The sequence below is a fragment of the Coregonus clupeaformis genome, chromosome 1 (genome assembly GCF_020615455.1).
Source record: "Coregonus clupeaformis isolate EN_2021a chromosome 1, ASM2061545v1, whole genome shotgun sequence".
Classification (NCBI taxonomy): domain Eukaryota; kingdom Metazoa; phylum Chordata; class Actinopteri; order Salmoniformes; family Salmonidae; genus Coregonus; species Coregonus clupeaformis.
Genome location: NC_059192.1, coordinates 77,578,119 through 77,603,781, shown reverse-complemented (window position 1 = coordinate 77,603,781; position 25,663 = coordinate 77,578,119). Strand labels below are relative to the sequence as shown.

Genomic DNA, 25,663 nt, shown 5'->3' with positions numbered 1-25,663 from the left:
GCTAGCTATTTTTGGTCTCTCATGAGAGGGAATGTCATCCAAGTTAATGTGCTCTGTTGTATTCTGTTTATTACCATTAAGCTTGTACAGTCAGTTCTGCAGTCTTGTTAAAGGCTGGCATAAGTGCATTTGATACCAAAGAACCATATGATATTTCATTTATAGCTAGTCACCATGTAATTGTAATACTCACTTACTAGACCATCAAACCAGTGTGATGGATTAGATACAGTAAGTTACTGTGAATTTTACAAGTTAATGAAAATTAAACATTAACTTGCTGCCATTAATCTGCCATATTTTCAAGCATAGTGGTGGCTGCATCATGTTATGGTTATGCTTGTATTTGTTAAGGACTGGGGAGTTTTTCAGGATAAAAAACAAATGGAATGGAACTAAGCACAGGCATAATCCTAGAGGAAAACCTGGATCAGTCTACTTTCCACCCGACACTGGGAGATCAATTCACCTTTCAGAAGGACAATAACCTAAAACACAAGGCCAAATCTACACTGGAGTTGCTTACCAAGAAGACAGTGAATGTTCCTGAGTGGTCAAGTTACAGTTTTACTTAAATCTGCTTGAAAATCTATGGCAAGACTTGAAAATGGTTGTCTAGCAATGACCAATTTGACAGAGCTTGAAGAATTGTGAAAAGAAAAATTGGCAAATATTGTACAATGCAGGTGTGCAAAGCTCTTAGAGACTTACCCAGAAAGACTCACAGCTGTAATCGCTGCCAAAAGGTGATTATAACATGTATGAATACTTATGTAAATGTGACATTTCTGTATTTCATTTTCAATACATTTGCAAAAATTTATAAAAACATGTTTTCACCTTGTCATTGTGGGGTATTGTGTTTAGATAGGTGAGAAAAAAAATATATTTAATCCATTCTGAATTCAGGCAGTAACACAACAAAATGTGGAATTAGTCAAGGCATATGAATACTTTCTGAAGGCAATGTATGTTCTTGGTAACAAACCCTCTTGGGGCGGCAGGTAGCTTAGTGGTTAAGAGCGTTGTGCCAGTAACCGAAAGGTCGCTGGTTCTAATCCCCAAGCCGACTAGGTGAAAAATCTGTCGATGTGCCCTTGAGCAAGGCACTTAACCCTGATTGCTCCTGTAAGTCGCTCTGGATAAGAGCGTCTGCTAAATGACTAAAATGTAAATGTAAATGTACTGCTGAGACATTAATGCACTCCAGACCCAAAGGTTGCAAGTTCAAATCCCGAGAGCATTTATGCACACTTAGGGCTAGATTTGATCAGATCTGCGCTAGCATACACCTGCATAGCAGTGTTAGAGGTGGAACTGCGTTAGAGCTGTTAAATCCACAAGCGGCTCCCAGCATTATACCTAAAGTGGACATTGCAATTGGCTGCACAGAGCTGCATTAAGAGAAATCCCATGCAGCCTTGTTTACAAGTTGGAACACCGGAATGTGATACACTATATTACCAAAAGTATGTGGACACCTGCTTGTCGACAATCTCATTCCAAAATCATGGGCATTAATATGGAGTTGGTCCCCCTTTGCTGCTATAACAGCCTCCACTCTTCTGGGAAAACTTTCACTAGATGTTGGAACATTGCTGCAGGGACTTGCTTCCATTCAGCCACAATAGCATTAGTGAGGTCGGGCACTGATGTTGGGCGATTACGCCTGGTTCGCAGTCGGTGTTCCAATTCATCCCAAAGGTGTTCGATGGGGTTGAGGTCAGGGCTATGTGCAGGCCAGTCAAGTTCTCCCACACCGATCTCGACAAAACCATTTCTGTATGGACCTCGCTTTGTGCACGGGGGCATTGTCATGCTGAAACAGGAAAGGTCCTTCCCCAAACTGTTGCCACAAAGTTGGAAGCACAGAATCGTCTAGAATGTGATTTTCCACATGTGAAATCATGTGGTTTTTCCATAAGGGCTGACATTTATCATGTTTGCCTTTGTAGATGACATCGGTAACACATTGCTTTCATCCCGCCCGCATTCATCATGTATTTTATATAAAGTTCACAGACTAAGGCACACAGCTTTGTCTTCATACAGGAGCAATGAGAGAACCAGGCAGGCATTATCCATCACTATGTAACACCTGCAATACAATGGATGGCTTCATTTTCTCTTGAAGCTTAGAGCGGCGAGCCTAGAGGTTCCACTACTGAAGAAGATACTGCTCAAATGTTCACGAAAAGAAAAATGGGGGAGCTACTTCCAATAACACTTGACTTCTACTGAACAATGACAAACCCCCAAATTCCCTTATTAGCCCCATACAGTACAATGCCATTAGTCTGAAGTAGGAAAGTGATGTGCATACATTTACATTGTAACATTGCTTAACAATATCCCTTATGACATTTTATTTAATAATGTTATACATTTTCCCCCAAATCAATATTAGCCTAATATTAACTCTATGATTAATTCAGCTTGCCGACAGATATAATCCTCTATATTTAAGAGCAGTCTGTAGTATTCTGTTCGTATCCTGTGTCTAGAGTAGTAGTACTACTGTACTTGTGTTTCTCTTGCCTACAGTCCCCTGTGAATAAGTGATACTGTATGTTCCAGTCTTCACCTGAGGCCATCTTTCCACCACCTCCATGTGCACTTTGTGTGTGTGTGTGTGTGTGTGTGTAGGTGAGTGTGAATGTACAGTTGAAGTCGGAAGTTTACATACACAGGTTGGAGTCATTAAATATAATTCACTGTATCACAATTCCAGTGGGTCAGAAGTTTACATACACTAAGTTGACTATGCCTTTAAACAGCTTGGAAAATTCCAGAAAATGAGGTCATGGCTTCTGATAGGCTAATTGACATCATTTGAGTCAATTGGAGGTGTACCTGTGGATGTATTTCAAGGCCTCCCTTCAAACTCAGTGCCTCTTTGCTTGACATCTTGGGAAAATCAAAATACATTTTGTAGACCTCCACAAGTCTGATTCATCATTGGGAGCAATTTCCAAACATCTGAAGGTACCACGTTCATCTGTACAAACAATAGTACAAAGTATAAACACTACGGGACCACGCAGCTGTCATATCGCTCAGGAAGGAGACGCATCCTGTCTCCTAGAGATGAACGTACTTTGGTGCAAAAAGTGCAAATCAATCCCAGAACAACCGCAAAGGACCTTGTGAAGATGCTGGAGGAAACAGGTACAGAAGTATCTACATCCACAGTAAAACGAGTCCTATATCGACATAACCTCAAAGGCCGCTCAGCAAGGAAGAAGCCACTGCTCCAAAAACCGCCATAAAAAAGCCAGACTACGGTTTGCAACTGCACATGGGGACAAAGATTGTACTTTTTTGGAGAAATGTCCTCTGGTCTGATGAAACAAAAATAGAACTGTTTGGCCATAATGAACATCGTTATGTTTGGAGGAAAAAGGGGAAGGCTTGCAAGCCAAAGAACACCATCCCAACCGTGAAGCACAGGGGTGGCAGCATCATGCTGTGGGGGTGCTTTGCTGCAGGAGGGACTGGTGCACTTCACAAAATAGATGGCATCATGAGGAAGGAAAATGATGTGGATATATTGAAGCATCATCTCAAGACATCAGTCAGGAAGTTAAAGCTTGGTCGCAAATGGGTCTTCCAAATGGACAGTGACCCCAAGCATACCACCAAAGTTGTGGCATAATGGCTTAAGGACAACAAAGTCAAGGTATTGGAGTGGACATCACAAAGCCCTGACCTCAATCCTATAGAAAATGTGTGGGCAGAACTGAAAAAGCATGTTCGAGCAAGGAGGCCTACAAACCTGACTCAGTTACACCAGCTCCGTCAGGAGGAATGGACCAAAATTCACCCAACTTATTGTGGGAAGCTTGTGGAAGGCTACCCGAAACGTTTGACCCAAGTTAAACAATTTAAAGGCAATGCTACCAAATACTAATTGAGTGTTTTTAAACTTCTCACCGACTGGGAATGTGATGAAATAAATAAAAGCTTAAATAAATCACTCTCTCTCTATTATTCTGACATTCCACATTCTTAAAATAAAGTGGTGATCCTAACTGACCTAAGACAGGGATTTTTTACTAGGATTAAATGTCAGGAATTGTGATAAACTGAGTTTAAATGTATTTGGCAAAGGTGTATGCAAACTTCCGACTTCAACTGTATACAGTGAGGGAAAAAAGTATTTGATCCCCTGCTGATTTTGTACGTTTGCCCACTGACAAAGAAATTATCAGTCTATAATTTTAATGGTAGGTTTATTTGAACAGTGAGAGACAGAATAACAACAACAAAAATCCAGAAAAACGCATGTAAATTTTTTTATAAATTAATTTGCATTTTAATGAGGGAAGTAAGTATTTGACCCCCTCTCAATCAGAAAGATTTCTAGCTCCCAGGTGTCTTTTATACTGGTAACGAGCTGAGATTAGGAGCACACTCTTAAAGGGAGTGCTCCTAATCTCAGTTTGTTATCTGTATAAAAGACACCTGTCCACAGAAGCAATCAATCAATCAGATTCCAAACTCTCCACCATGGCCAAGACCAACGAGCTCTCCAAGGATATCAGGGACAAGATTGTAGACCTACACAAGGCTGGGATGGGCTACAAGACCATCGCCAAGCAGCTTGGTGAGAAGGTGACAACAGTTGGTGCGATTATACGCAAATGGAAGAAACACAAAATAACTGTCAATCTCCCTCAGCCTGGGGCTCCATGCAAGATCTCACCTCGTGGAGTTGCAATGATCATGAGAATGGTGAGGAATCAGCCCAGAACTACACGGGAGGATCTTGTCAATGATCTCAAGGCAGCTAGGACCATAGTCACCAAGAAACCAATTGGTAACACACTACGCTGTGAAGGACTGAAATCCTGCAGCGCCCGCAAGGTCCCCTGCTCAAGAAAGCACATATACAGGGCCGTCTGAAGTTTGCCAATGAACATCTGAATGATTCAGAGGAGAACTGGGTGAAAGTGTTGTGGTCAGATGAGACCAAAATCGAGCTCTTTGGCATCAACTCAACTCGCCGTGTTTGGAGGAGGAGGAATGCTGCCTATGACCCCAAGAACACCATCCCCACCGTCAAACATGGAGGTGGAAACATTATGCTTTGGGGGTGTTTTTCTGCTAAGGGGACAGGACAACTTCACCGCATCAAAGGGACAATGGACGGGGCCATGTACCGTCAAATCTTGGGTGAGAACCTCCTTCCCTCAGCCAGGGCATTGAAAATGGGTTGTGGATGGGTATTCCAGCATGACAATGACCCAAAACACACGGCCAAGGCAACAAAGGAGTGGCTCAAGAAGAAGCACATTAAGGTCCTGTAGTGGCCTAGCCAGTCTCCAGACCTTAATCCCATAGAAAATCTGTGGAGGGAGCTGAAGGTTCGAGTTGCCAAACGTCAGGCTCGAAACCTTAATGACTTGGAGAAGATCTGCAAAGAGGAGTGGGACAAAATCCCTCCTGAGATGTGTGCAAACCTGGTGGCCAACTACAAGAAACGTCTGACCTCTGTGATTGCCAACAAGGGTTTTGCCACCAAGTACTAATTCATGTTTTGCAGAGGGGTCAAATACTTATTTCCCTCATTAAAATGCAAATCAATTTATAACATTTATGACGTGTTTTTTATGATTTTTGTTGTTGTTATTCTGTCTCTCACTGTTCAAATAAACATACCATTAAAATTATAGACTGATCATGTCTTTGTCAGTGGGCAAATGTACAAAATCAAATACTTTTTTCCCTCACTGTATATGTCTCCCGTGCACGTCGTTTCAGTAGTCTGAACTGCAAGGTCAACGAGGAGAGACACCCCGCGGCTCCAAACAAAGGCATAGACTCCCAGCTGTAATCAGAAACCATCATCTCTCTCCACATAGCTTTACCCCGGGCAGGGTTGCAACCCCAAGCCCTGCTCTGATACGATGACACCATCCTTTTTTTTTCTTTGATCCACAAAACAAAAAAATGTTACCCCTCTTTTTCTCCCCAATTTTGTGATATCCAATTGCGATCTTGTCTCATCGCTGCAACTCCCCAACGGGCTCGGGAGAGGTGAAGGTCGATTCGAGGGGTCCTCCGAAACATGACCCGCCAAGCCGCGTTGCTTCTTAACACCCACTCGCTTAATCCGGAAGCCAGCCGCACCAATGTCTCGGAGGAAACACTGTTCAACTGACAACTGAAGTCAGCTTACAGGCGCCCGGCCCGTCACAAGGAGTCGCTAGAGCGAAATGAGCCAAGGAAAGCCCCCTGGCCAAACCCTCCCCTAACCCGGACAACGCTGGGCCAATTGTGCGCCGCCCTATGGGACTCCCGGTCACGGCCGGCTGTGACACAGCCTGGGATCGAATCCCAGGCTCTAGTGACGCCTCAACACTGCGATGCAGTGCCTTAGACCGCTGCACCACTCGGGAGGCGACACCATCCTTTTAATGTCCACTAACACAGCTAACAAATATGCCAGGATAGCAGTTTTACTGTACTGTAGCCTAATATGGGAAAAAAGGAAAAAGGTGTGAAAAATAAGAGTTCACCCTTAAATCACTAAGTAGAGTATCGCAATATTAACTTTGACGATATTATATAGATTCTATGACTGCAAGTATCGATTTTTAAAAATATTTTTGCCAGGTAGTCAATGTTAGCTAGCACTAGTCGGCTGCACCAAAACTTCGGTATTTCTCCTCCTATAGCTTGGCCACAATCTTCTTTTAAAAAATTGTGAACCAACATGTTTTCAGCACTTTCATTTCCATGACTGATCAAAACTCATTTTTATTATGTCTCTCTGTTGTCCCGCAGAAGACATATAGTGAGCAATATGTTTGGAACATCGAATCGCAATACATATACAATCGTGATAAATCAGGTACACCCATTTAGTACCGGGTCAGACCCCTCTTTGCCTCCAGAACAGCCTGAATTATTTGGGGCATGGAAACGTTGCTCAATTGGTATCAAGGGACCTAACGTGTGCCAGGAAAACCTTCGCCACAGCCTTACACCACTGCCACCAGCCTGTACCGTTGACACCAGGCAGGATGGGGCCTGTTGGTGGCCTGGATGTTCGCTTGCACGATTCTTGCCAATCTCCTTCGACCTCTCATCTACGAGCTGTTTTCGCCCACAGGACTGCCGCTGACTGGATGTTTTACGTTTGTCGCACCATTCTTGGTAAACCCTAGACACTGTCGTGCGTGAAAAGCCCAGGAGCCGGCCGTTTCTGAGACACTGGAAGCGGCGCGCCTGGCACTGACTATAATACCACGCTCAAAGTCGCTTAGGTCACTCGTTTAGCCCATTCTAAGGTTCAATCGAACAGTAACTGAATGACTCAATGCCTGCTTTATATAACAAGCCACGGCCACATGACTCACTGTCTGTTGGTGTGAACCATTTTCATGAACAGGGTGGTGTACCTAATAAACTGGCCACTGAGTGTAGAAACGCAATACATATCGCGTATTGGCACCTAAGTATCATGATAATATCGTATCGTGAGGTCCCTGGCAATTCCCAGCCCTACTAAGAACTGTTCTGGAATCTGCCCAAAAACACAACATAAAAAAAGTCTACTTCACAAATCAATGCCTGTTCCATGCTCTCCTCCAACCTCTCTTAAACTTTGATTGTCAGAAGAGCTTATCACAAAGGGGGAGTCCCAAATGGTATCCTGTTCTCTATAGGGCACTACTTTTGACCAGAGCCTGCTCAAAAGTAGTGGACTATATCGGGAATATGGTGCCATTTGGGACATACATTTTCTGAGAAAGGTATTTGTAACATTCTGTATACATTGTCAAGCTAAACATAAAAGTAAATATTGTTGCCATGAAGTGACTCCCATGGTGCTGTTTCAGTGAACAGCAGTCATCTATCATCATGTATTTAAGGCAATACTCTGAAATTGTGAGAGATGTGGTTGGAGTCAAGGGCAGAGATGCCTTACAGGGGCCATTCAAGCTCACAAGATCAGGATGGTCGTACGAGGCTATAAGTTCTCTACAATAATGGTGAGAATGGAGCGGAAAGAAAATACTAAAAAAAGAATTAGTTAGGATTATTATGAGATGATTATAACTAATTAGGCATTATAAAGGGGTCATACATGCTCATGACAAGTCTTAAATGTGTTATAACGGCATAATATGTTTTTAAGTACCTACATTTATTTTAGGAAAATATGTTTGCCTACCGATAGTGGCCACAGTATCATCCTTGCCCTGAGTGAAGACCACCACTCGTTGTCTCTTCTTGTTGACCTTAGGCAGGCTCTGGGCCCTCCTGGCAATCTCTGCAATGTCATCCGTCTGTGGAGAAATTATATGATTGGGTTGAAATAGCAAGATCCTGCTACATTAACCAAATGAACACACCAATACAGCCTTACTGTGGTGTCTATAATGACGCTGCAGGGAATAGTGGCCGTTTTACAGGCTCCTGACCAATTGTGCCATTTTTCAAATCAAATCAAATCAAAATGTATTTGTCACATGCGCCGAATGAAATGCTTACTTACAAGCCCTTAACCAACAATGCAGTTGTAAGAAAAATAAGAGTTAAGAAAATATTTACTAAATAAAATAACAAAATAAAAGAGCAACAATAGAATAACAATAACGAGGCTATATAGAGGTACAGGTTAGTAGAGGTTATTGAGGTAATATGTACATGTAGGTAGGGGTAAAGTGACTATGCATAGATAATAAACAGCGAGTAGCAGCAGCGTAAAAAAAGTGGGGGGAGTCAATGCAAATAGTTCAGGTAGCCATTTGATTAACTCTTTAGCAGTCTTATGGCTTGGGGGTAGAAGCTGTTAAGGAGCCTTTTGGACCTAGACTTGGTGCTCCGGTACTGCTTGCCGTGCGGTAGCAGAGAGAACAGTCTATGACTAGGGTGGCTGGAGTCTTTGGCAATTTTTAGGGCCTTTTTCTGACACCGCCTGGTATAGAGGTCCTGGATGGCAGGAAGCTTGGCCCCAGTGATGTACTGGGCTGTATGCACTACCCTCTGTAGTGCCTTGCAGTCGGAGGCCGAGCAGTTGCTATACCAGGCGGTGATGCAACCTGTCAGGATCCTCTTGTTGGTGCAGCTGTATAACTTTTTGAAGATCTTAGGACCCCATGCCAAATCTTCTCAGTCTCCTGAGGGGGAATAGGCGTTGTTGTGCCCTCTTCACGACTGTCTTTTTGTGTTTGGACCATGATAGTTTGTTGGTGATGAGGAAACCAAGGAAGTTGAAGCTCTCAATCTGCTCCACTACAGCCCCGTCGATAAGAATGTGGGCGTGCTCAGTCCTCCTTTTCCTGTAGTCCACGATCATCTCCTTTGTCATGAAATGCTTTGAAAGGCTGGTCATGGCTCACATCAACATAATTATCCCAGACACCCTGGACCCACTCCAATTCGCATACAGCCCTAACAGATCAACAGATGATGCAATCTCTATTGCACTCCACACTGCCCTTTCTCCCCTGGACAAAAGGAACACCTAAGTGAGAATGATGTTCTTTGACTACAGCTCAGCGTGCAACACCATAGTGCGCTCCAAGCTCATCACTAAGCTAAGGAGCCTGGGATTAAACACCTCCCTTTGCAACTGGATCCTGGACTTCCTAAAAGGCCACCCCCAGATGATGAGGGTAGGCAACAACACATCTGCCACACTGACCCTCAACACGGGGCCCCCTCAGGGGTGCGTGCTTAGTCCCCTCCTTTAATCCGGTCACCCATTACTGTGTGGCCGCGCACGACTCCAACACCAACATTAAGTTTGCAGACGACGGTGGTAGGCCTGATCACCGACGACGATGAGACACCCTATAGGGAGGAGGTCAGAGACCTGGCAGTGTTGTGCCAGGACAAAAACCTCTTCCTCAACGTCAGCAAGACAAAGGAGCCGATCATGGACTAAAGGAAACGGAGGGCTGAGCACGCCCCCATCCACATTGACAGGGCTGTAGTGGAGCCGGTCGAGGCGCTACAGATGGTAGTGCGTACGGCCCAGTACATCACTGGGGCCGAGCTCCCTGCCATCCAGGACCTCTATACCAGGTGGTGTCAGAGGAAGGGCCTAAACATTTTCAAAGATTCCAGCCACCCTAGTCATAGACAGTTCTCTCTTCTGCCGCACGGCAAGCGGTACCGATGCAACAATTCTGGAACCAACAGAATCCTGAACAGCTTCTACCCCCAAGCCATAAGACTGCTAAATAGTTGGTCCGGGTAGCTAAAGGTTAACTATTTAACTATCTGCATTTACCCTTTTTGCACTAACTCTTTTGAATCATCACATACTCTGCTGTTACTGTTTATTATCTATCCTGTTGCCTAGTATCCCTACCTATATGGACATCTACCTAAATTACCTCGTACCCCTGCACATTGACTCGGTACTGGTACCCCGTTTACAGTTTAAGTCGGAAGTTTACATACAGTTAGGTTGGAGTCATTAAAACTCGTTTTTCAACCACTCCACAAATTCCTTGTTAACAAACTATAGTTTTAGCAAGTCGGATAGGACATCTACTTCGTGCATGACACAAGTAATTTTTCCAACAATTGTTTACAGACAGATTATTTCACTTATAATTCACTGTATCACAATTCCAGTGGGTCAGAAGTTTACATACACTAAGTTGACTGTGCCTTTAAACAGCTTGGAAAATTCTGATAGGCTAATTGACATCATTTGAGTCAATTGGAGGTGTACCTGTGGATGTATTTCAAGGCCTACCTTCAAACTCAGTGCCTCTTTGCTTGACATCATGGGAAAATCAAAAGAAATTAGCCAAGACCTCAGAAAAAAAATTGTACACCTCCACAAGTCTGGTTCATCCTTGGGAGCAATTTCCAAACGCCTGAAGGTACCACGTTCATCTGTACAAACAATAGAACGCAAGTATAAACACCATGGGACCACGCAGCCGTCATACCGCTCAGGAAGGAGACGCGTTCTGTCACCTAGAGATGAACGTACTTTGGTGCGAAAAGTGCAAATCAATCCCAGAACAACAGCAAAGGACCTTGTGAAGATGCTGGAGGAAACAGGTACAAAAGTATCTATATCCACAGTAAAACGAGTCCTATATCGACATAACATGAAAAGGCCGCTCAGCAAGGAAGAAGCCACTGCTCCAAAACCGCCATAAAAAAGCCAGACTACAGTTTGCAACTGCACATGGGGACAAAGATCGTACTTTTTGGAGAAATGTCCTCTGGTCTGATGAAACAAAAATAGAACTGTTTGGCCATAATGACCATCGTTGTGTTTGGAGGAAAAAGGGGGTGGCTTGCAAGCCGAAGAACACCATCCCTACCGTGAACCACGGGGGTGGCAGCATCATGCTGTGGGGGTGCTTTGCTGCAGGAGGGACTGGTGCACTTTACAAAATAGATGGCATTATGAGGAAGTAAAATGATGTGGATATATATCTCAAGACATCAGTCAGGAAGTTAAAGCTTGGTCACAAATGGGTCTTCCAAATGGACAATGACCCCAAGCATACTTCCAAAGTTGTGGCAAAATGGCTTAAGGACAACACAGTCAAGGTATTTGAGTGGCCATCATAAAGCCCTGACCTTAATCCTATCGGAAATGTGTGGGCAGAACTGGAAAAGCGTGTGCGAGCAAGGAGGCCTACAAACCTGACTCAGTTACACCAGCTCTGTCAGGAGGAATGGGCCAAAATTCACCCAACTTATTTTGGGAAGCTTGTGGAAGGCTACCCGAAACGTTTGACCCAAGTTAAACAATTTAAAGCAATGCTACCAAATACTAATTTAGTGTATGTAAACTTCTGACCCACTGGGAATGTGATGAAATAAATAAAAGCTGAAATAACTATTATTCTGACATTTCACATTCTTAAAATAAAGTGGTGATCCTAACTGACCTAAAACAGGGAATTTTTACTTGGATTAAATGTCAGGAATTGTGAAAAACTGAGTTTAAATGTATTTGGCTAAGGTGTATGTAAACTTCCGACTTCAACTGTATATAGCCAAGTTATCGTTACTCATTGTGTATTTATTCCTTGTGTTATTATTTTTCTATTATTTCTCTTTTTTTCTCTCTGCATTGTTGGGAAGGGTCCGTAAGGAAGCGTTTCACTAAGTCTACACCTGTTGTTTACGAAGCATGTGACAAATACAATTTGATTTGATGTATTGCCTGATAAGGGGCCATTTCAGTCAATGAGGGGTCACAGGTCAATGTTTTCCTATCTCTGCTGGGCTGAGGGGATCAAGTGATAATTAAGAGATCAATATTACTGGGTTAAAAACACTCATTGTTTTGTAATGTAGAAATGTGAAAACACTCAGTAGATAGGGCTGAACTGCATCCATTATCAACAATGAAACTAGGCTATAGGATAGCCTATAGTGTGGCTGAAGATTTGCTGTTGTCAGACAAAGCTACATGAATGAAGAGAGGGGATACAGCTAGGTGGTGTTTTACATGTAGTCATATACTATTCTCCTCCTGAAGCAGGCCCTGTCTGCGTCCCAAACGGCACCCTATTCCCTACATAGTGCACTACTTTTGAACAGAGCCCTATGGGGAATAGGATGCCATTTGGGATGCAGACAGGGCTCTCGACAGCATGTGCACAGACTGGATATCTTGGAGCCTGGAGACTAACAACTCTCCAGTGAGCCTCCCTTTGATCATCACAGGGATAAAAACCCACCCCTGTCATGGCTGCTTTACTATTAACTTATCATGATGTACTATGAGCAGGTGGAATGTCTCTATCAGTAGCTCACAGTAAGGTGGACCATGAACGACACTGCTGTTTTATCATTTGGTTCCAGTGGCTCAGTGGGTTGGGCTTTAGAGAATGGTGGATTGTGGGTTCGATTCCCACATGGCCACATCTGCTCTCAATGTTGACAGTTCTGTAAGTCGCCTTGGATTCAAAACGTCTACTAAATGACCATATTACATTACTTTATTATTGTTAAGTCTTTTATTATCATATTATTATTAGAATTTATACAACAATAAGTCTCTTCTCAGGCAATTCTAGCAGTATAGTGTTTATCTACAATGAGGAACGTTTAGAGCAGGGGTGTCAAACTCATTTTAGCTCAGGGGCCACATGGAGGAAAATCTATTCCCAAGTGGGCCGTACCGGAAAAATCATGGTATATATAACTTAAAAACAACAACTTCAGATTGTTTTCTTTGTTTTAATACGATCAACATACAACATAAAGCTGGAGCCTGAGGACAATGTGTCCAAAATAGTACAAGCACAACATCACTATTAATCATAAAACACGTCAAGTTTATTTGAAAATTCTAAAGAAAAAGAACACACAAACACACAATGCCTCAGTGATTAACAGAACTGTTTCACAGATCACAGAACTATATCAGGGTGTCATTTCTCAAGCAGAAATGTAGATAAAAATAATGAAATCCTGTTCCCCAAACAAGTGCAAGAACCACAGAGTCAAGAATAGGTTAAATATACAAATAAAATAAAATCTATTAAAAACAATAGCACATCAACATAAAAACATATAAACATAAAGCTGGAGCCTGAGGACAGTGTCCAAAAGCACAACATCACTATTAATCATAAAACACCTCAAGTTATTTGAAAGTTCTGAGGACAAAGAACACACAAACACACAATGCCTCAGTGATTAACATAACTGTTTCACAGATCACAGAACTATATCAGGGTGTCATTTCTCAAGCAGAAATGTAGATAAAAATAATGAAATCCTGTTCCCCAAACAAGTGCAAGAACCACAGAGTCAAGAATAGGTTAAATATACAAATAAAATAAAATCAATAAAAAACAATAGCACATCAACATAAAAACATATAAACATAAAGCTGGAGCCTGAGGACAGTGTCCAAAAGCACAACATCACTATTAATCATAAAACACCTCAAGTTATTTGAAAGTTCTGAGGACAAAGAACACACAAACACACAATGCCTCAGTGATTCACAGAAGTATATCACAGATCACAGAACTATATCAGGGTGTCATTTCTCAGGCAGAAATGTAGATAAAAATAATGAAATCCTGTTCCCCAAACAAGTGCAAGAACCACAGAGTCAAGAATAGGTTAAATATACAAATAAAATAAAAACAATTAAAAACAATAGCACATCAACATAAAAACATATAAACATAAATCTGAAAGCGTTGCTCAAACTCCCGTAACAGTCCCGTTATTTTATCTTTGAACCACTTCATGTCTGCCACATGTTGGGTCGCGCACACATTTTTCAGACAGGGGAAGTGAGCTGCATCACCACCGGCAAGTTGCGTCTCCCACAATGACAGCTTCAACTTGAAAGAACGTATACTGTCATAATACTGCGTGACAACTTTGTTGCGCCCTTGCAGCTGTTTGTTCAAGTTATTCAGGTGCTCTGTAACATCCACCATAAATGCAAGGTCCTGCATCCATTCTGCGGAATGAAATTCTAACACTGGTTTGCCCTTTTCTTCCATGAACTGTTCAATTTCTTCTCGTAAATCAAAGAAACGCCTCAGCACAGCACCTCGGCTTAACCATCTTACCTCAGTGTGGTATGGCAGGCCATAGATGTGGTCTTTCTCTCTGAGAAGGCTGTCAAACTGACGGTGATTCAGGCTTCTGGATCGGATGAAATGAACAGTTTGGATGACCACCTTCATGACGTTATCCATCTTTAATGACTTGCAACACAAAGCCTCCTGGTGCAAAATACAGTGAAAAGTCAAAAAATCACGTCCTCCATTTGCAGATTGCACTTTCTCTCTGAACTTTGTCACAACGCCTGCTTTTTTCCCGATCATTGAGGGCGCACCATCTGTAGCCAGGCTGACAGCGCGGGACCAGTCCACTCCGACCCTGTCCAGCGCGCCCGACGAGTGCGGTAAAAATATCAGCTGCTGTCGTTGTATCTGTCACCGGCACCAACTCCACGAACTCCTCGGTGACGGTCAATGTGTCATCAACTCCGCGGATGAAAATGGCCAGTTGTGCAACATCTGTAATGTCCGTGCTTTCATCAATTGCAACCGAAAACGCAATAAATGACTTTACTTTTTGCTTCAACTGGCTGTCCAAATCCACTGAAAGATTGGAAATCCTGTCTGCAACTGTGTTTCTTGTCAGGCTGATATTTGCAAAAGCCTGCCGCTTTTCAGGGCACACAATCTCCGCTGCCTTCATCATGCATGTTTTTACAAATTCACCCTCACTAAATTGTTTTGAAGCCTCTGCGATTTCATTAGCAATGAGGTAGCTAGCTTTCACTGCAGCGTCACTGATGTCTCGGCTGTGAGTAAACACAGACTGCTGTTTCTTCAGACCCGCCAACAGTTCATTCACCTTCTCTCATCTCCGCTGTCCTTGAAAGTTGTCATATTTGTCGGCATGAAGACTCACATAGTGGCGACGAAGGTTATATTCTTTCAGCACTGCAACATGCTCTGAACACACCAAACATACAGCTTTCCCATTCAATTCCGTGAATAAATAGGATGACAATTTTTCTTGGAACACTCTGCACTCTGCGTCCACTTTTCTCTTTTTTGACAGAGACATATTGGGGCAATGAGGGTGCCAAAGCACATAATGTTAAAAGTAGAAGCCGTAATAAATATCGCGGGCAAAACAAAGTAGCTCATTGGCTGCACGTGCTTGACCTACTTGCTCTGCCCCGGTATAAACAGTTTGCTTGCTTAACACAATTGCTATTGCGGCATCCAGTGGACGCAATTGGAACAGCAGTTTATTTTATTGAAAAATAGGAGCGCATTTTTATACTTTCCCAAAAATTATTATTATTATTATAATTTTTTTTCAAAATCATCTCGCGGGCCGGATTAAACCCGTTTGCGGGCCTGATCCGGCCCGTGGGCCGGACGTTTGACACCCCTGGTTTAGAGCAACCAAATAAAGCCAAGCAGGAAGTAATCAGAGTGATACAGCTCCTATCCAATACCACCAGCCAGCTACACTGCCTCCATTCCTCACTCCAGCCGATGAGCTTTAGCACCTCTAAATGCTTCCCAAACCTCCGTTAATCAGTCTAAAGAGGTCCGCCGAGACATTGGGCAGAAGAAAAATGGGTGTAACACTCTAAGTAAGTGCTAATGGAGAGGTTAATACAGAGGCTGTTAGCAGGCAACAGCAAAGAAGCAATTTGTCACTGTGACTGACTCAACCGAACCACAAGCCAGCCACTCCAATGACTCCAGACACCAAATGCAAAAAATCTCCACGGGAGTAACGCACAGCCCTGGTGTGTAACCCTATATGGTTTATGAGAGGTTTATAAAAAGAGGTTAAGTTGGTTTAGGAAAATAGGGGTTTAGGGGTCTAATATAGGGGTTGGGGGTGGTAGGGTAACTATTATAGTAGTTAAGGAAGGCAAAACACACACAATATTAACAATATGTTACTACACCTGTTTGTGTAGCCGACTTACCTGGCAACAACTTCCTATGGCAACAACACAATATGGAAAACAGATCATATTCAATTCAACATGAGTGCATTTAGAAAATGTCAAGGAGACCATTTGCATTGTCAATTTGGATTACTGTACTGCTGACAAATGCAAACGTGTGAACGATTAATTGTGCAGTAATTGATCGGATCCAAATCAACAGCATCTGCACTTTAGTGGGTTATGATGTTGTGAAGCACATTTCTCTGTAGTCGTTTTTTTAAAGCTGCTGAAAAATGTAACTTCCTCAATGCAGAGGCTGTTTGTGAGGCAGTGATTGCGTCCTAAATGGCACCCTATTCCATATGTAGTGCACTACCTTTGACCAGTAGTGCACTTTATAGCAAATAGGGTGCTATTTGGGACTAGGAAAGATTTCATTATTGCTGGTCTGCAGATACCTCATCTCATCTCTGGCCATTTAAAGGAAACAGATGACAATCAGAACGTCTGCTAAGTGTGTTTTCGGATGTACTGATGGCTTTTTGGAGAGAGAGAAAACTAACCTTATAATGAATAAATAGTCATTGGCACGGCTACAATGTATATTTCTGGCCAGCAGACAAATTATTGAGTATGTTATTACAAAAACAAAAAGCAGGAAGCAGAAATATCAATGCACATCCTCCTTTGTATTCCCTTTGCCAATCTTGTGAATTAACAGATTTTTGGAGCACCTGGCTGCACGAACCACATTTTTACAAAAGTGACATGACAACAAGATAAATCTAAGCAGAAAAAACTAATTTCACCGCAAACCATATAGAAATACTGTAAGTACCATACTAGTGTTCTCTGAAAAATCATATTTTACAGATGCAATTTTGCAGTGTTCTGGCAAATCAAGTTGACACAGAAAATGTCAGAGAATTGGTTAGTACTGGGAGAGTTGATGCTTTGCCCTTTATATTTACTTTCTGTGATGTGAGCTTTTCCCCTCCCTCCCTCCCTCCCTCCCTCCCTCCCTGGAAGCTGTCAGGGCCATCAGGAATCCATTCCCATTCCAGTCACGTTGATCACACTGTAAGTGATTCTGGATGAAAATTATTCATACACAGAAGAACTATATTCAAGGGAGAGCTCTACCTTTAAAAGAGAGAAGACACTTAAAAATATCTAATGCAGATTTCACATTTAAAAAAAAGAAACGCACCTGTTTTGTTTATTTTTTAAAATTCATATTTAAAAAGCAAAGCGGGGATATATGATTTTTTGAAAAGGCAGCAAAGAGGCAGGCAAAGCTAAACATGCATTCATCAGCCCACTTAAAACACATTATGTCATTTTCATTTACATCATCTAAAACCACAGGTGGCAGTCATTTGGTTATTAAAAGGATGGTGTGCGCACTGTACAATTTTGTGTTAGTGCTATATTATACTGTAGCAGGGAGAGGGGAGACATATCATCCCTGGGAGTAATGATACTAATGAGAGAAGCTTTTTAACCAGGCAACCTGTCAGCCCCGAGAGAGAGAGAGAGAGAGAGAGAGAGAGAGAGAGAGAGAGAGAGAGAGAGAGAGAGAGAGAGAGAGAGAGAGAGAGAGAGAGAGAGAGAGAGAGAGAGAGAGAGAGAGAGAGAGAGAGAGAGAGAGAGAGAGAGAGAGAGAGAGAGAGAGAGAGAGAGAGAGAGAGAGAGAGAGAGAGAGAGAGAGAGAGAGAGAGAGAGAGAGAGAGAGAATATTTTGCATTTAGAAAGACCCTGTATAAATTAAATCCCCAATTAGATGTTTTCTCTTTGTGTGTATTATTCTCAATGTATTCTTGTTTTTGTTGTCATATACTATTGTTGCTCAAGCATATTGTTCATTTATGTAATACTTCATATACATTGCTTTGGCAACAGCGGCAACCAGCCATTCATGCCAATAAAGCATTTATCAAATGTAATTGAAATGAGAGATGGAGAGAGAGATTCAGAGAGAGAGAGAGATGAAGAGAGAGAGAGAGCGGCAGAGAGAGAGAGATTCAGAGAGAGAGAGAGAGCGGCAGAGAGAGAGATGGAGAGCGAGAGAGCGACAGAGAGAGAGATGGAGAGAGAGAGAGCAGCAGAGAGAGAGATGGAGAGAGAGAGCGAAAAGAGAGAGAAATGGAGAGAGAGAGAGGAGCGGCAGAGAGAGAGAGAGAGATGAGAGAGAGCAAGATGGAGAGAGAGAGCAGCAGAGAGAGAGAGATGGAGAGAGATAAAGCGAGAGCGAGTGTGGGAGAACAGAGAGAGGTAGAGGGGCAGAGCGAGAGAAAAAGAGAGGCATTGTGGGCGCGAGAGAGGGGCAGAGAGATTGAGAGAGAGAGAGAGAGAGAGAGAGAGAGAGAGAGAGAGAGAGGAGAGGCAGAGAGAGAGGAGAGGAGAGGAAAGGCTTGAAACCATGCCCAACTTCTCAGCTTCCCAAGAGGCTTTTCAAAATTCAATACATAACATCTGTAGGCAATGTTGGATGCAGACCTAGCGGAGTGCGTCATAACACACACACACACAGAGACAGAGAGAGAGACAGCGAGAGAGAAAGAGAGAGATGGCTGAACAAAGAAACCATGACGACTGCCAGGTTTCCATAGCAACTGCTGCAAGGCCCAGAGAGTATAATAGCACATCAATCACTGTCCAAAAAATAACTAAATTATCAGCTAAAATAAACCTTTAGGATCTGTTTAGTGGTGTGCATTCGGCGGTAACTCACCTCCTGGAAACCTTGCTCTGTGGCGAATGTGGCCGCCTCCTAAAATAGAAAATAAAGAACACAAATTAACCGTTAATTACAGAGTCACAATGCTGTAACAGCCCCCTATCCCCTATGTAGTGCACTACTTTTGACCAGGGCCAATAGGGGTCTGGTCAAAAGTAGTGCACTACATAGGGAGCCATTTGGGACACAGCCACTGCAGGCATACAGTACAAGACCTCTCACTTCCTTCCTTCAGTCACTGACGGACTAAACACGTGTGATGACCTGACACTTGAGATTGAAAGAGTAACTTGAGTCCATTTTGCTGCTATGCTACTTTGCTCCCTGAATTAATACTGTACTCACAGGGGACAAAATAAACCCTTTTAATCCCAATGCCCCACTTTGGCTGATCTTACAACAACAGCCTTGAGAAGAAGACAACATCTGCATCCCAAATGGCACCCTATTCCCTTTATAGTGCACTACTTTTGACCAAGGCCCATAGGGTCGAAAGTAGTGCACTATATAGGAAATAGGGTGCAATTTGGGACACATTCAACACCATTTCCACACTCCAGCCACAAAACTATTGTAACACAGAGGATAGATATGGATAGATATGTGGGTTTCCCAGTTTACACCACTGGAATTCAATAATAGTGAACACAGACGGCATGATTTATAGTGTACTTGACTTGTGGTGGTTGCTAGCAGTCAGGTGGTATTATTTGCTCTGTTTAGTCAATGGGCAGAGGCTGCTGTAGGCTAGTTGTTGCACGATGAGATGCAATAACATGGACACAAATCAAGCGTGACAAGTCCATTCGCTCAATTCACTTTTGACCCTTAGACAAAGCAATAAGTCGATGCTATGATGGTAAATGACCCGATTATATGGAAAGGGGGCTGGGGTTGTGACCTTAGGGAGAGACTGGTTGACGACCTGGTCTTACACACAGAAGAGAGGGAGGAGATGAAGGAGTGTGTGTGTGTGTGTGTGTGTGTGTGTGTGGTCAAGAGAAAAGGGAGGAGAGGAGAAGACATGAAACAATAAGGTTATGGGGCCCAGGGGAGAACTGGGACAGAGATACCGGATGTCAATTCATCTAATAACACACGCACAGACACACAAAAACACACTGTAAAAAATGTAGTTGTTTCAACTAATTATTATTGTCACGCCCTGACTCAGGGGACGCTTATATGTTGAGTCAGGGTGTGTATATTCCTTGTTGTGCTTTTTCTATGTTGTCGTTCTGGTATGTGTGGATCTATGTTGGCCGGTGTGGTTCCCAATCAGAGGCAGCTGTCGCTCGTTGTCTCTGATTGGGGACCATACTTAGGCAGCCTATTGGCACTGTCTAGTTGTGGGATCTTGTTCCGTGTAATGTTTGTTGTTCTGTACTACCTTGGACTTCATGTTTCGTTTCCTTTGTTGTTTTGTCGTGTTGTTTATTACGTTAATAAACATGTACGCATATCACGCTGCGCCTTGGTCTGACCCGTCATTAAACGAACATGACAATTATTAAGTAATTGGTTCCATAGCCTTTTTTAGTTTACTCAACTGTTCAATTAAAGTGCTACCTGAACTTAACTTTTAGTTGGCCCAAACTTAGCTCTAACTTGAAAAAATGTCAGTCAACTTTAATAATGTGTTTGCTCAACTTGTCTCATATGTTCATTCAACTAGAAATGATTATTATAAATACTTTACAAAAAAAGGCTGTGGAACTAGTTACACAGTGGTTTTGACATACAATGTTTTCAACGTACATATTTGACACACGTTGACATACATGATTACATTGTGCATGTTCATTTATACAGTAATTATTATTCAACATGTCCTCACCTAGGATTTGAATTCATAATCTCTTGGTACACGGCATACCGATCTTCCTGCTACACCAGCATGTCTGTGTCAATGACTGATTTCACGTATATTGTACACTGCATACACTTTGCACTTCTAAATCTCAGCTCTGTTAAAAGGACACTCAAGTAAAACTAATTTATCATAGTGATTAAGGAGTAACATTAAAACAGAATAATATGCCAAACCAATAACATTAGACAACTATACAGAAACCCCCAAAATTGCTTAAATAAATCAATAAAATCAATGACGAGAGAATAGTCAGATTAACAGATAACTGACACAGACATGCTGGCGTAGCAGGAAGATCGGTATGCCGTGTACCAAGAGATTGTGAATTCAAATCCTAGGTGAGGACATGTTGAATAACAATTACTGTATAAATGAACATACACAATGTGATCATGTATGTCAACGTGTGTCAAATATGTAAGTTGAAAACATTGTCAAAACCACTGTGTGTAACTAGTTCCACAGCCTTTTTTTGTAAAGTATTTATTATAATAATAATGAACATACACTTAGGATGGAGTCATTCAAACTTGTTTTTCAACCACTCCACAAATTTCTTGTTAACAAACTATAGTTTTGGCAAGTCGGTTAGGACATCTACTTTGTGCATGACACAAGTAATTTTTCCAACAATTGTTTACAGACAGATTATTTCACTTATAATTCACTGTAACACAATTCCGGTAGGTCAGAAGTTTACATACAATAAATTGACTGTGCCTTTAAACAGCTTGGAAAATTGGCTTTAGAAGCTTCTGATAGGCTAATTGACATCATTTGAGTCAATTGGAGGTGTACCTGTGGATGTATTTCAAGGCCTACCTTCAAATTCCGTGCCTCTTTGCTTGACATCATGGGAAAATCAAAAAGAATCAGCCAAGACTTCCGAAAAAAAATTGTAGACCTCCACAAGTCTGGTTCATCCTTGGGAGCAATTTCCAAACGCCTGAAGGTACCACGTTCATCTGTACAAACAATAGTACGCAAGTATATACACCATTGGATATTGCAGCCGTCATACCGCTCAGGAAGGAGACGCGTTCTGTCTCCTAGAGATGAACGTACTTTGGTGCGAAAAGTGCAAATCAATCCCAGAACAACAGCAAAGGACCTTGTGAAGATGCTGGAGGAAACAGGTACAAAAGTATCTATATACACAGTAAAACGAGTCCTATATCGACATAACCTGAAAGGCCGCTCAGCAAGGAAGAAGCCACTGCTCCAAAACCGCCATAAGAAAGCCAGACTACGGTTAGAAACTGCACATGGGGACAAAGATCATACTTTTTTGAGAAATGTACAAAAATAGAACTGTTTGGCCTTAATGACCATCGTTATGTTTGGAGGAAAAAGGGTAGGCTTGCAAGCCGAAGAACACAATCCCAACCGTGAAGCACGGGGGTGGCAACATCATGCTGTGGGGGTGCTTTGCTGCAGGAGGGACTGGTGCACTTCACAAAATAGATGGCATCATGAGAAAGGAAAATGATGTGGATATATTGAAGCAACATCTCAAGACATCAGTCAGGAAGTTAAAGCTTGGTTACAAATGGGTCTTCCAAATGGGCAATGACCCCAAGCATACTTCCAAAGTTGTGGCAAAATGGCTTAAGGGCAACAAAGTCAAGGTATTGGAGTGGCCATGACAAAGCCCTGACCTCAATCCTATAGAATATTTGTGGGCAGAACTGAAAAAGCGTGCACGAGCAAGGAGGCCTACAAACCTGACAGTTACACCAGCTCTGTCAGGAGGAATGGGCCAGAATTCACCCATCTTATTGTGGGAAGCTTGTGGAAGGCTATCCGAAACGTTTGACCCAAGTTAAACAATTTAAAGGCAATGCTACCAAATATTGAGTGTATGTAAACTTCTGACCCACTGGGAATGTGATTAAATATATAAAAGCTGAAATAAATTATTCGGACATTTCACATTCTTAAAATAAAGTGGTAATCCTAACTGACCTAAAACAGGGAATTTTTAGTAGGATTAAATGTCAGGAATTGTGAAAAACTGAGTTTAAATGTATTTGGCTAAGGTGTATGTAAACTTCCGACATCAATTGTATGTGACAAACATTTTAAGTTCTCAAGTTGGAGCAAGGTTTGGGCCAACTAAAAATGTTACGTTCAGGTATCACTTTGAAAAAGGTTGTGGAACCAGTTACTTAATAATGATTAGTTGAAACTATAATTTTTACAGTGCACACATACATGCATTTGCGCACACACACACACACACACACAAATAGCCACTCAAGCTCCTTTCATATTAGGTGAGTGTCTCTTTTTATGTAGCTAGTGGGTACCAGCCGCAGCCACTCACATTCATTCATTTGTTAATTTATTTACTACTAGATATTGACTTCAGAAACATTTAGTCACAGATGCAACCATCACACTTCAGGGGCATGAACAGCTTAATGTGTCGTCAAAACAAGGATACTTCATCTGGTGCTCCTTTACAAAGGTTGTGTCCCAAATGGCACCCTATTCCCTGTGTCAGGGGCAGGCAACTAGAATCAGCCGTGGGCCGGATGGTCGGGGGGGAACGGAACATAATTAGAATAATTTGTAGACTGCAAATTGAACTAAACCCAAAAAGTATTAGAAAATATTTAGTAAATTAAATAAATTTTTTGCTGATTTTACAGTCTTTGACCAAAAACGGAGTGTACAAAACATTAAGAACACCTGCTCTTTCAATGACATAGACTGACCAGGTGAATCCAGGTAAAAGCTATGATCCCTTATTGATGTCACTTCTTAAATCCACTTCAATCAGTGTAGATGAAGGGGAGGAGACAGGTTAAAGAAGGATTTTTAAGCCTCGAGACATGGATTGTGTATGGGCAAGACAAAATATTTAAGTGCCTTTGAACGGGGTATGGTAGTAGGTGCCAGGCGCAACCGGTTTGTGTCAAGAACTTCAAAGCTGCTGGGTCTTTCACGCTCAACAGTTTCCTCTGTGTATCAAAAATGGTCCACCACCCAAAGGACATCCAGCCAACTTCACACAACCGTGGGAAGCAATGGAGTGAACATGGGCCAGCATCCCTGTGGAACGCTTCCGACACCTTGTAGAGTCCATACCCCGACAAATTGAGGCTGTTCTTCAATATTAGGAAGGTGTTCTTAATGTTTTGTACACAAATGGGTGCCATTTGGGACGCAGCCAAAGCCTTTTAAAAAGGCACATGAATGCAGGCTGAATAACATTCCTGTTGGTTGGTTGTAGCCTTCAGTCACCCAGTTAGCTACAGTGGCAACACTCTTCTGTGTAAGTGGGTTTTGGTTGGCAGCATAGAAGATTTATATAATGGTGGTAACAATTTCTATGAGCCACCTGCGTGTGATGTATTATAGGCATTTATGCATTTATAATGGTTCTTAGGATAGATGGATCTGCACGCTGTTATGAATGCGTACAGCTAAACCACACTATAAAACTAATGTGTGACTCCATTATATATGCATGCAAATAAAGTTGTATTGAATTCAATTGAATACATTTATAGCCCTTGTGTAATAAAGAACCTTCAGACCTACAGTATAATACACTATTGGACGATAGAAAACACTAATTAATTAATTATGCATTATAAAAGGGCTGCCAAATGATAACAGGTTGAATTGATAAGAGTTTAGACTGATACAATGGTACAACGATATGAGGGCTTAATGTTTCTTTACGGCTGTCACTATAATGGTAAGTGCTTAGGGGCTGCTTAAAATTCCAGAAACTCTCAAAAAATTCCCACGTTTCCCAAATTTTTGCAACCCTATTCTATAAGTCCTTCGAGCCACATCTGGACAAGATCAATGTCTTCAACAAAGCGTCTCATTAGTTTAAAGATGTAACGCTGTAATGAAATCTTTCCTTATCCAAGTCCTATTCTCCTCTTTAAAGATGGAATCCGCAGCACCACTGTTCGCCCCCAGCACCTTTGTCTTTGTTTTTGTTTTGTTGATGAAACGGAGGCGAGGGGCCTCAGGCTACGAAAAAATTAAATAAAAATGGCAGTACATATTTTGCTGTTCGGTCGCACGTGCAATGATGTCTGCGGGAAAATCAAATCAAAGTGTATTTGTCGCATGCACAGGATACAACAGGTCTAAACAGTAAAGTAAAATGCTTACTTACAAGCGCCTCCTCAACAATGCCTTGTTCAATATAAAAAATAACATTGTTTGTTGTTTACAGTAACCTATTTATTGTTGTTTTCTTTCAAACAGACGTGGCAGTTTCACCAATTAAGGATTCCAGCTGAGTGATGTGGCAGGTTGATGAGTGACCAGAGGTTCTCCTTAAGGCGTCAGCATGCTTCAGTTCGGCTGACGGCTAGCCAAAGTCGGCTAGACGAACCGAACGAGTGTGCTCGCATACTCCCTTAAAAGACATTGGCTTGAAAAACTAGAAAAAAAAACAGAAATAGTACTGTTTGTCCATTTTGAGACACGGTAGCTATTGCTCAAAATAGTCTGAATTTATTTAAGATTACTCAACAAATCGATCATTAATTTTGAACCCCAGGCTGCGATGCAGTGCCTTAGACGGCTGCGCCACTCGGAAGGCCTACTAGGCTACTTTTCATTTAAAAGTTTCAATTCACTAGTCCGTCGAGCTCTCTCCCGCTAGAATGAACAA

At 42.2% G+C, this 25,663-nt stretch overlaps 1 protein-coding gene across 3 annotated transcripts in view; it reads right to left on the bottom strand.

Annotated features, from left to right (window-relative positions):
* Positions 1 to 25,663, bottom strand: part of adkb (adenosine kinase b) — a 277,396-nt gene that overhangs the window by 19,981 nt on the left and 231,752 nt on the right. For all 3 annotated transcript variants that reach the window (XM_041889368.2, XM_041889365.1, XM_041889367.1), the window contains exons 8-9: positions 19,137 to 19,175; positions 8,183 to 8,297 (exon numbers count right to left, since the gene is read on the bottom strand). In XM_041889368.2, the coding sequence (XP_041745302.1) occupies positions 8,183 to 8,297; positions 19,137 to 19,175 (154 nt within the window). The remainder of the gene's footprint in view (positions 1 to 8,182; positions 8,298 to 19,136; positions 19,176 to 25,663) is intronic.